This window comes from Elgaria multicarinata, chromosome 1 (genome assembly GCF_023053635.1).
Source record: "Elgaria multicarinata webbii isolate HBS135686 ecotype San Diego chromosome 1, rElgMul1.1.pri, whole genome shotgun sequence".
In the NCBI taxonomy this organism is placed as follows: domain Eukaryota; kingdom Metazoa; phylum Chordata; class Lepidosauria; order Squamata; family Anguidae; genus Elgaria; species Elgaria multicarinata.
Genome location: NC_086171.1, coordinates 12,935,817 through 12,948,907, shown reverse-complemented (window position 1 = coordinate 12,948,907; position 13,091 = coordinate 12,935,817). Strand labels below are relative to the sequence as shown.

Here is a 13,091-nt window from a genome sequence, read left to right as displayed (position 1 = left end):
ATCAGCCGAAGACCTCATATTTCTTCGGGACCGTGAAGTAGTGCGAGAAAAAACCCTGGTTGAGTTCCTCTGCGGGTACTGGAGAGATGGCTCTCTTCGATAGCAGAGGTCTGTACCTCCGGAAGCAGAGGAAAGGATGGCGCCGTTACTTTCACCCCCGAAGAAGGAGGAAGGACATCGAGCTCGATGGCATACCCCGAGTTGATGATAGTGAGCACGCAGGAGTCTGATGTCATTGACTCCCATTGATGGTAATGGGGTGCTAGGCGGTTCGCAAAGAGAGGTGGACGTGGGACAAAGAAGTCAAAGTCGCTGCTTCTTGGTGAAGTCAGGCTGACGCTTGTCTTGTTGAAATGTAGACTGATATGGCTGCTTACTCTGGAGTTGTTGTTGTTGTTGCTGCCTCTGTTGGCTTTGATAGTAGGGCCGCTGCTGTTGTTGTTGAGCAGGTGGTCTTGTTCACCGTCTCAGCTTGTATTGGGCAGGCTGAGCAGAGAAACTTATTTTCTTGGCTGTTGTGCAAGCCTTGTATATAGAGTCCAAGGTCTTGTCCGTCTTGCTATTAAACAAGCCCTCGCCATGGTAAGGCATGTTCTCAATCCTGGCTTTGGTGTCATGAGCCAGATTAGTGGAGTGGAGCCAAGCATGTCTCCTCAAGGACACGGGTCCCATCATCGACTTGGAATGGCAGTCAACTTGGTGTCGCGCTGTCGACACTTGTTGCCTGGCTATGGCTGAAGCTTCACTTTGGAAGACTCATGCCCGCTCTTTTTTGTCCTCTGGGAGATGTTCACCTAGTGATCCTATTTTCTCCCAGAGGAAGAGCTGGTAACGTGCCATGGTAGCCTCGTATGCTGATGCCCAAAGAAGCAGAGGAGTAAATCCTCCGGCCCGTAAGGTCCAACTTTCTGCCCTCTCTGTCCACGGGTGCAGAATGTGCCTTCTGTGAGCGGCCTTGAGCCGACTCCCTACGATCGAATTAGGTTTGGGATGTTGGACCAGAAACTGTACATTTTCTTGTTAGACTCGATAGAGGGTCTCTAGCCTTTACAATGTGGCTTGAGACATAGCCGGTGTTTTCCAGAATAATTGAGCCATTTGCTTTAAAGCATGTGGTGCTGGATCACCAGTCCTAATGCCTGAGCCATTCTAAGCATATGGTCAGAAGATCTGACCATATCGTCGGAAGGGGAAGAAGGGTCGTTGTCATGAACCTCATCTTATGGTGAAGGCATCGATGGAGTAGCCGACAACCCCAATTCAGACTCCGATGAATAATTTTCTTCAGGCAAGGATACTGTAACCACCTGGAGGCATACATGCTCCGTCGGTATCGTGGTAACCGCGGCAGTCGATGCCGATGGTTGTGTACGGTGTCGAGGCGTCGACAACGTGGACATTGGTGGGCGGGCGGTGGAGGCAGCGGTAGATGACACATGCTCCGTCGGTATCGTGGTAACCGCGGCAGTCGATGCCGATGGCTGCGTACGGTGTCGAGGCGTCGACACCGTGGACATTGGTGGGCGGGCGGTGGAGGCAGCGGTAGATGACACACCCTCGATGTAAGCGAAGGGTGCGCATAATACTCTTCTTGAGGGTACTGGTGGTCACCCTGGAAGTGGGCGATATCGATCCCATTCCGAAGGCGGTAGAGGGATTAGTCCCTGAACCTCTCACGGCCTGGTAGGCTCTCGGAAAGAGGCCGCTGAAACCGAATCCCGCAACTCGCCCTCCGATAGACTGGGAGGGTGCGTCGGTACCGTAGCCATCGGTAGCAGCTGGAATCTCGATACCAAGGGAGGCCTCGGTATCGAAGCGGTCGGTATGGCAGGAGGAGTAGAGTGACTCCTAGCCGGTTCCGCCGCTCCATTTCCGAAGAAGATTTGGGAGTCCGGGCCTTTTTTGGAGATTTTCCTGGCCGCGGGACTCGCCAGTGACCGTCCAGGCGTTAGGGGTATCTAAGCCCTATTAGCCACTCTGGAATATTCAGGCACCTCAGTGCAACGGTCATCAACGGACTTACTGGCTGCCGTTTTGTCGATCGTCGAAGTTTTGGGAGCCCGGGCCTTTTTTGGAGATTTTCCTGGCCGCGGAACTCGCCAGTGACCGTCCAGGCGTTAGGGGTATCTGAGCCCTATTAGCCGCTCTGGAATATTCAGGCACCTCAGTGCAACGGTCATCAACGGACTTACTGGCTGCCGTTTTGTCCATCATCGAAGATTTGGGAGCCCGGGCCTTTTTTGGAGATTTTCCTGGCCGCGGAACTCGCCAGTGACCGTCCAGGCGTTAGGGGTATCTGAGCCCTATTAGCCGCTCTGGAATTCTCAGGCACCTCAGTGCAACGGTCATCAACGGACTTACTGGCTGCCGTTTTGTCGATCGTCGAAGATTTGGGAGCCCGGGCCTTTTTTGGAGATTTTCCTGGCCGCGGAACTCACCAGTGACCGTCCAGGCGTTAGGGGTATCTGAGCCCTATTAGCCGCTCTGGAATTCTCAGGCACCTCAGTGCAACGGTCATCAACGGTCTTACTGGCTGCCGTTTTGTCGGTAACGGACTTACTGACTGCCGTTTTATCCATAGTAGGAGCCTCCGTGGCTCTGAGAGCTTTTTCCCCCCAAGATGGAGGGAGGTCGTCAGCTCTGCTTTTCCTCGTTTGTTTTGTAAACGACATGCAATGATGGCAGGCCTCAACGATATGGCCTTAGCACAAACAAAGGACACAGAGGGAGTGTCCGTCAATAGGTGGAAGCTTGGCCCCACACTTCACACACTTCGTAAACGGGGCTTCAACTGCCATACAGGCCTCACGCGACCGAAGTCGCTGAGGAAAACTATCTACAATTTTTTTATATATATATATATATATATAAGAAAAGTAGTAAGAAGAGTCTTAGAAAAAGATCGAAAAACGAAGAAGATCGTAAAAGAGAGAATAAAGTTAATAAGAAAAACGCTAGAGGTTCGGTTAAACAGGTCTGTGCACAATGGCGGACGAAGAAGAACTGAGGTAAGGGCGGGAACCCCATGGACATGCACGGTAGCGTGGGGGAGGGGTTCCCGCCAAAAACGTTCCACTCAGCTATAGAAGGTTCCGGTCTGGTCTCTGCGCAGGCGCAAAGCCCATATGTGTGATGCATAGAGACCACGAAGAAGAACCTCCTAAAAGGGCTTGGGGTGGGGGTGGGGAGATGGCTGCCTTTCCCCAAGAAATGTCCCTCAGTCTCGGTTGTGCACTTTAGCACTTACTTTACTGCTGAAGAACTCTTTCTGGGGTCATTAGATATTTCTTATTTTAACATGCATCCTTCATGTGCAGATAATGGTCTAAAGATGACTAAACTAGTTTTGTCTGTTGCTAAACAAGCTTGGGCTTCACAAATAAACAGGCGGGTGGCTACCTCACAAGACAGGACGGATGAAATAAATTTGGCCAAATACATTTTAAGAACTTCTATTCCAATATTAGCCTCCACTACTTGTTGCAATGATCCAAATATAGCTCTGGAGTTCCTGGAAGATTAAAAAGTCTGTGAAATATAATTAATAAAACTGGATTTAAAAACAGTGGATTACAAGATGTCAGATAACTTGGGCCAGGCCTAGGTAGACCATTCTCTTAATCAGTAGAAGTATTTACTATGCAATGCCTCACAATCTCCTTTATAATCATAGGATCATAGAATAGTAGAGTTGGAAGGGGCCTACAAGGCCATCGAATCCACCCCCCTGCTCATTTACAGGAATCTACCTTAAAGCATACTTGACAGACTTCACCTTTACAGCACAAATATTAAGGGCATATTGCCCATGAATACGTAGCAGGAAGTGCTGGCTGGGTGCTTGGAACAAACGTAGCACCTTTTCTTGGAATGCTTTGGTAATTAAGATGTGCAGCTAGGGGGGCTGGATGGTAGACATACCTGATCCACTGAACCCCTGTCTCTGCAATCTCTCCTTTTCTTTTTCTGTCCGACTAAGAAGAATATAGACCTGACTTTATGGAAATATAAGTTAGGATATGCAAAGTTACTTTTTGATATGAAACCTGAATAAGCAATCCAATTCAGGAAAGGGTTATATTTCTCTTTTTCTATATTATTATAATAGAGTAATAGAATATGATAAAAGTGATATTAAAACATTTGATTGCATAAATTCACAACAAGATTCTTATCATTCTACTTTTTAACTATTTTGCAAAATTTGTGTTGTGTGGGATCGCTGCATACCTGTATATTTTGACTAGATGAAAAAATGATGCAGTTTTAAAAGGTTTGCATATCTCAGTTCTCTGTCCATCAAGTTCAATTGTTGGATTTGGAGCATAATGGGGTAAAATCCAGCAAGCCAAGAATGCCTAAGTTCTTCTAAAACAAATGATCTAAGAATAAATGAGATTTTTTTTTAAAAAAATAAAATATATTTTTAAAAGATCAATTTGTGTAATATTTAATCTTTATAGATTTATAATAGAGGGCCATTTAAATGTATTCTAACAATGTAGCGAATGAAGATGTCATATGTAAATTGCATTTGTGAGCAGTAGGAAACATGTATGGTTATCTCCCTTTTCCAACCATCTGGCAGGGTTATCTCTCAGGGGCAAAATAGTAGCAGTGTTGCCCAAATGTGGGCTTGATGTTTGCCCTAATGGCCGGCAGGGTTGCTTTGCTCCAACCTCAGTACTGAGTTAAAATTAGGTACAGAATTAGCAAGGGCAGATTGGAATGCAGATTTCTCTGCTTCGATCTTAACTTTGGGGCCAATAAGGAGGCTCAATCAAGGTGAAGGCACAGTCTTTGCTTCACACATCCCCTCCCCACACTATGCTTTTTCTATGCTTTTGCTATGCTTTTTCATTTTAAGTCACTGTGGATTAAATCCAGAGGAACATGCAGGAAAGGGGGCTGATGGACTGCCTCTTCTTCTTTCCCATGGCAGCCCCTTGCCCCTCCGAAATGTCTCTTGAGAGTCAGAGACCTAAGCTGAATGGGATGGGCTATGGCGTAGGTTACTGAAGGGAAAGGGAAGATCCCACCAAATTGGGTGGAGGCATGGTAGATGCCTCCGCCTGATTTTTGTGGATCCTATTTTTCTGGATAAAACCCTGAAAGTTAGCAACTCTGTAAAAGCACAGTAGTAACGTTTTGAAGGAAAACAGGCAAAGGTATAGAAATAGATATATTCACTTGTCATGTACTATAAAAAAAAACCATTTTCCCAGCAAAGTTGTTGAGATGAGAAAGCTTGTCAGACCTTTGTGGTAAGTATCACCCATTCCATAAAAATGACACTATTACTAGCAAAGAAGATGCTGCCCCCATGCCCTGAAGCAAAGTCACTGTCATTATTTGACAGCCAGGGTAATATGGGAATATGTTACACTGGTGGGGATATAACTTGACAAGATAGCAGGAGAGTTGCATGGCATATTATGAACAAAATGTAAGTAGTCTATATCAGTAAGACATACATTTTAATTGGGTTTACTGCATCTATATAAAAACTATTTGCCCTCATCTGAATAATCACATTACTTCAGACTTTATCAAGACAAATGCGATATCAATGAACCACTAATACTGGATATTTGCTTTATGAGCACAGATTATAAAAGGACCACTATTATTACTAAAGAATACAATTATCCTTATGCTTATATGGGAGAGTTTACTATCAGTTTCTAGAAATTATTCATCTTTGCTTACTTTTCCATGAATGACCAAGGCTAATATACATTTCTATTCAAAAAGACATTAGGTACAACACTTTTCAAACATATATTGTTAGTATTTGTTAATTTATATTAAGAGTTTGCTTTAAACAGAGGAGAATGCATTCACTTTCCCTGATTAACTTGCATTTGGAACTGACACTTTCCAAATCTGATTTCTTTGCTGAAGGAGAATGTTGCTTCGGCAAGAACCAAAATGCCAATGCTATTTCACTGCTTGAGCATCTAAATGGAACTGCTGAGCCATAGAGAAAATAGGATTCAATGGTGGAAAGAAATTGACAGTGTTGGCAACTCAAGTGTGCAATTCATTCATAAGACAAAGAGTGAATCAATCATGACAAGTTTCCTTAGACTTTTCCCAATGAACTTCTGTTCAGCCCAGTCAACTTACTGTGCATGCATGCAAGTAAGTTTACGCTAAAGCCACAATCCAGAGAGGTTCAAGAGCAACAGAAGGTTGCCTGCATGGCTTTACTCTCACGTTTTCACAGAGCCGTGTGAGCAGGAAAATAGGAAAAGTTAATTGAGAAAGGCTTGTGCCCCATCCACAGAGGTGGACTACTGGATACAGAGTTCCCATCCCTGCCTCAGCCCATCCACCCACCCAGCTGGCTTTTATTCACCCAATATGGTTTGTATTCCTGTGAAAACAGCATTCTCTGGATTGAGCCCAGCTCTTTGCTATACTCACAAGCACCCAAAGGGCAGTAAAAGTAAGCTATGTCTAATTGTTCCAAAAGGCTGCATTTTAAAACAAAAGTCACTATGCTCTTGTAAAACAACTTCCACCTAAAGCAAGGTTTATTCAGCTGGTCGGATTTGGATAATACAAAACAGTGCAAGGTGCCTTTGAAATTACTAAAACATTGTCTTTAAATGACAAACCCTGATGTAACTAAACAGAACCACAAGGAGTCCTCATAAGACAATTTTTCTGGTAGTATTTGCTCATTCAAAGGCCATTAAACTGGCCCATGCTGAAAACAAGTTAACAATCTAAGATTTTGCCATATCAAAGCCCTGCTGTTTTCAAGTAGTACTGCTGCTGGCAATACGTCTTCAAAGCCTAACAGACCATTTTAATTCATGCTATAGAAAAGCCATTTAAAGGGCTGCCTGGAATTCTACATCCATTTTAATTCACCCAAAGACCGAACACTTCATTTAAGTAGTTTTTAACAGACTTAGATGTCCAGGCAACAGTGGACAGTAACTGTTCATTATTCTATGCCAAAAATGTGTCTTCTTTAGGATGGATAATTTGATTACTAATTGACTTAGCAGCCCACAGTTTATTCTTCAATTACAACTTAAAACTATGTTTTGCCTTCTGGGTTTCCTATAGCTACTGATTTAAATATGTTTAGAAAATAAATCACTTAAGCAACATATTGGCGAAATCTTTCTTTCAGCAAACAGACCACTTTAACAGCACAATGTATGTACATGATACAAAACCAATCTGTCTGATCTTTATAAATAAATACATGTATTAAAATATCTTAAGCATAGTCAGCAATATCAGAGGATATTCATATTTTCACAGTTAAATTTCCAGTGTTTCTTTAAATTCCTCTATAGATTAGTAGAAAACAGCCTAACTGCAAATAAAATACACAAAATATATGCTCATTATAATAAAATGACCTGGTATATCATTTTATTCAAAGTATATTCTACATGCACTAACCAGTAAACTTAAAAAATGGTGAAACATTGCACAGTTAAATGAATCAGAACGCACCAAAATTTTCTGAATAATTTTGAGCGAGCAAAAATACGTGACGAAATCTTTTCAGGAATATTAATAACACTTTACAAAACCAATTGACCCTGTGGCTTTGTACTAGTAAAATGCAACACAATAGTGGCAACAGAATAAAACCAGTCATTTTTATTAACCTCTCCCCAATCACATTGTGTTTACATACAAGCTCAAGATGAGCTGCTGTAAAACATTTTCTAACACACTCACTTTTTTTGCATTTTCACTAGACTTATTAACTTACTTTGGAAGATGTAGAATCACACTCTTGACAAATCCACCCATAGCCAGTCTGTTTGGGAGACTTTTTCAAGGGAGGATCCAAACAACCAAAATGATAGCAGAGCCTACATTCATCACACCTGCATTAGAAACAGATACATTTCTTTAATATTCAAAGTCAAGTCTATATAGAAAAGGCAAAGCAGGGATCTCAGCACAACTAGAACACATGAACTTCAGAAATTTGTTTCTATTCAGAATAGTATAGTAGCCAAAATATTGTACAGAACTGTGCATCATAGTTTGGCCATTAAGAGTTTTCCAACAAGAGCTGCAATATTTTAAGCACAGCTGAATATGCTAAATGTACATCCAAGTAGGTGAAGGAGCTTCATGTGTGCACTAAAGCCTATGAGTCCATAGCCAACTTAATTAGTCACAGCAACAGATAAATATTAATACAGATTTGATTATAATATATTTTGAAGAAGATTTAGCAAAATCTCAACTGCATTGTAGCAAAATAACATTGTAACATTAATTTTAACAAAGCATGCAGCCCTCATCATTTGACTACTGTATGCAACTGGTTGCCTCTCCAATGAATGTGTAAGACAGCATACATAGGAGTTTGGATAAGAGCACAGGTGCTTGCAACATCTCCCTTTTGCACCTGGTGACTCTGACTGGGTTCGGACAACACGATAACCAATGGTGGTTTAGACAGTCAACCGTTGGTTATTTAACCCACCATGGGTTATCGTGTTGTATGGTGGGAGTTTTTTTTAACCAATGCCTGGTTATTTGCAGAGTTGGTTATTTAAACCACTGTTGGTTATCGTGTTGTGTGGAGGCACCGTTGGTTATTTCCACAGCCACAGAGTAGCAAGACAAGAGCTGTCCAGTCGGCAGGATAGATTTTCGGCGCAATGGCTGATGGGATACTAGTGGGAGGACTGAGGGGGGAGAGATGGTGGGGATGAGTGAGTCAACTCAGCGTGGACTAATAGTCAATTCAACGCTGATCCTAATCTACACCACATTATTATCATGTAGTGTGGGGTGTACACCCTAGATAAACAACTGTCAAGTTGATTATTACCCCACCATTGAATTCCATGTTGTCCTAATGCAGCCTTTGTATCCTTTTCTGACCAAACATTCTACAATGTCTAAACTTAAAAAAGTATTGGCAAAAACATCCATACTGTCATTGCAATCAGTGGAAATTAAGTGAATCATGACAAAGTTAAGTCCAATTGATGTCAATAGATCTGTTCAAAGTATGATTAAGAATGGATCCAACTCACAATTTGCAGTCTTAAAAATGTCAGTGTTTTAAATATTTTATATTTTCCATGCTAAATGCAACAAACAGAAAACCAAATGCCTAGATATTCTTGCTGCAGATGTTTGTGTTACCTCTGAAGAAGCATTTCCTCTGTTTTGTTTTAACTTGTTTTGTTTTGTTTTTTGTCAAAGGCTGTAATCCCCTTCAACTCTGTGGGACTGAGTACCAAGTAAACATGCACTGATCAGTCGAAAAGGATATACACATTATATGGCACAGTATTTTCATATGGCCAACAGGAAGAAAAGTAAATTTAAAATGAACTCAGACACATTTCTTACAAGTATTTGCTTTTACATTATTTGCATTTGTCCTGTTTTTATGAATTAATGACCATGCATTTTCAAAACAGGTTTCTTCATGTTAGGAACTAGCAGAGCAAATTTAAGGCTTAATACTGAAAGTGAAAAGAGGTTTTAAATGTAGATTTGATTTTATACTATTAACATAGCATATATCCAGATTTTATATTTTAAATAATAAAATATGACAGACTGTCTGCCTATAAAGAAACATTTTTTTAATCACATTGCACACCTTTCTTTGAAGAACTGAAATAAGTACTTTCCTCTGAGGTGGAAAACACCAGGACAAACATTGGTTATCCTAAGTGAGAATAAGTAAAAGAATTTTGAACAACGGGGCCATATACTGCAGTTGCCATCATAAAGGGAACAATGCATCAGTAAAGGTACAAATTGTTAAAGAGTGTTTGTTTTTGTTTTTAAGTTGATGTTTGTTTCTCCCAGTGTACATGATTATGAGAAAGTACTAATTATTCATCAAAATGGAGGAGCCATTCTAATGAAAAGGCGATGTTAAAAGGTGCCTATAAAGTTAGTATGAGTCGAGAGAGGCGCATACTAAGGGGATAGCAAAATCCCAAAGGGTTACTAGCCAACCTGAATTTTCCCCTCAACTCCAAACAAAGGAACCAGTCAGATATCATATGTGATTAAGAATATCTACTATGGCACAAAGAAAACATTTTTTTTCCCCATGGTGCAACTCCACAACACAAAACCTTCTATTTCCAGTTTTGGTAGTTTCAGATTCCACCATGGAAGAAGAGGGAATGAAAATTGTATGAGGACAGAGATATAGTTCCATAGTACTTTTACAGCATAGAAGTCCCTCCTCTTCCCAAAAGTTAGACATGTTGGGGGAAATTTAGATATTTGCAGTATTAACTTTCAGTAGCAATCTGTTCTTGGGAAGATGGTAGAAAGACAATATTTTAAATAAATACATATATACCTATTTTATGTTCAACAGAAACAAATAACATTCAAGTGTGGAAAGGAGAAGCTGCTAAATTAATTTATAATCAAAATCTCCCAGCAATCTACATTATTTCAACACAATATACATAAATGCAGAACAATGTAATAAAACAAATCACTGTATATTATACAGTTTTGAAAAGGCACTTAAAAATCAAAACATTCCTAGCATAATGTGGAGTCTTCAGACAATTTCTGAATCAGAATTCTCAATGGCACTTGTTACCTATTTCAAGTTCTTAAAGTTGATGTCTTTTTTAATAATAATAATAATAATAATAATAATAATAATAATAATAATAATAATTTGAAACCAGTTTTTCAACCTTTTAAAATTTTTAGACTGTTTCCAGATTGTGTCTATGCGTTTCCCAATGTCGTGTTAACGTGCTCCTTTTTATATGCTGCTGAACATGAACACATTTAAAGCAAAGAAAAAGCAAATGGAATTAAGATATTGGAAACAGAAGAAAGGTTGGGGATCTTCCCCTGCCTTGAGAGTTGGTGGCACGATAGAACCTTCATTGCCTATGGTGTGAAAATTCATTTTTTTCTTTGTCTCAATATCTCTGGTCAGACCAGTCTTTAAAGCGCTACAATCTGTTGTGTCAAAAACAATGTCTCTGCTATACCACCTTCAGCTTTCATAGTTATTATTATTATTATTATTATTATTATTATTATTTATTTATATAGCACCATCAGTGTACATGGTGCTGTACAGAGTAAAACAGTAAATAGCAAGACCCTGCCGCATAGGCTTACAATAGTTCTGCTTCAAACAGAACTATCACAGTCTAACAAACCATACATATCCATGGCTGTATGTTGCCTTCATCCTCCTTCTTTCCATGCCATAATGCAGGACTTCTAACACTTGTTGAGTCACAGTTATCTGTTGCATCAGATTTGGGAAACTGTTGTTTAATCTCAAACTATAAACCAGGATTAGATCCTTGTTTGATATCCTGGTTTCTAGGCGGAAATGAAATCACAGTATTATGGTTTGTACTCAAGAGATTAAGGTGCATGAAAGAAGGAAAAAGGGAGTCTAAGCGCACAATGCTTGTTCTCGGCCTAATAAACCATGGTTTATTAGTCCAAAATCACCACGATTGAAAGTTATGGTTTGCAGCAGCTGTAGTGGCAGCCAGCACATGAGGATTTCTGCACAGTCATTGAATAAAATGGTCAGCACGCTGAGCTTCTACAGTGCCCATCACTTGTTGATAGAGGGGAGGAAAATGAGTGTGTGGATTCACCCCTTTTCCACCATCCCAAGATAGCTGTGCTCCGAAACAAACCATGTGAATAATGTATGCAATTGACAGTGCTTGAATTACAGGGGGAGCAGAGGGGGCCCTCCCTCCCTTAGCTACTGTTTTTGAAGGCTACAGTGGGGGAAAGGGAGCTAAAATTGGGAGGAACTGGGTATGGAGCTTGTGGATTTCATTAAGAGACACCCTACCTTTCCCCCTATAATTTGATAGAACCAGTTCATAATCCTACTTAGTGGATGGAGGACTGTGCAAATGAAGCATCTGCAGTCTGTCTGTGTCATGACATTGCCTGGATGCTTGAGGGGAGTCTGCTCCAAACTTCTAACCAGCCTCTGAACCATGTCTGAACTAAGCCACTTTGTTTCTGGCAGCTTAATTTCAATTGCTTCTGTGACTGTTTTTGACCAGAAGGCCAGCCCATAAACTAACATGTTTCAGACATTCTACTTGTTTAGCAAGTGCCATGCTTCATCCAAAGCACACTTGCTAATATAGCTAAGTGCTACGATCAGGCTGCAAGATTTAAGCTCTCTTGACATTAAAAAACTAAAACGTGACGTCCAAATGTTAAAACAATATGGATTGTTTCACATGTAACTATACCACAGACTTTGGGTTATCATGATTGAGGCAGCATGTTGGTGCGTGCTGCCCAATTGCTCCTGTGGCAATCTTTTGTCTGTGGTTTGATTGGCAGTACATGCTAACTAGGAGGTCTACCTTGCCTCTCTTCTGATGAGTCAAAGAAAGAACCCAAGAACAAATTGTGGGTTCTTTCTTTAGCTTGTTGTGGGAGAGACAATCCAGAGTTCGTGGTCCGCATGTAATACTAACCAAAACATGGACGGAAGTTGTTGTTGTTGTTATTATTATTAATTGCATTTTTATACCGCCCAATAGCCGAAGCTCCCTGGGCGGTTCACAAAAACTAAAACAATTCAAAGTATAAAACAAACAGTATATGTGTTCAGCTATCCAGATTACAGTGGGAAGGATTGGTTATTGTTTATGATAGCCCAGAATTGCAAACTGTTTAAAAATATACAGGCCCAGTTTTCTACATGTGAACTGGCCATCTATCTGGTTGAATAACTATTAAAATATGAACATACCATGCCACTGTAAATCAAAACTTAATCAGTTCTGTTCCCAAGGCCAGGCCAGCAAACTAAGTAGTTCAGTTCTGGTTTTAAACAATGCAAATAAGATAAATCTTAAGGAAAAATGGTGGGGAACCTCTGCTATTTTTGTCACAATCAGATAGAGAGGTTAACAAATACTTTTTAAAAAACAACAACCAGCAGCTGATAGAAAATATATTTTTCACAGCAAAAATACAGAATTGAGGTCAAGTATCTTGGCACAGCAAGAGAAGTTGATTAGATACTTCCATACCTGAAACACGTCTGTTTGTTCTTTAATAAAGTGATCTCCATCTGCTCATGCCCTTGG

General features: G+C 40.7%; 1 protein-coding gene across 9 annotated transcripts in view; it reads right to left on the bottom strand.

Annotated features, from left to right (window-relative positions):
* The window catches only part of PHF14 (PHD finger protein 14), a 155,853-nt gene that overhangs the window by 53,147 nt on the left and 89,615 nt on the right, over window positions 1–13,091 (bottom strand). For all 9 annotated transcript variants that reach the window (XM_063123436.1, XM_063123414.1, XM_063123427.1 and 6 more), the window contains one exon: window positions 7,748–7,865. In XM_063123436.1, the coding sequence (XP_062979506.1) occupies window positions 7,748–7,865 (118 nt within the window). The remainder of the gene's footprint in view (window positions 1–7,747; window positions 7,866–13,091) is intronic.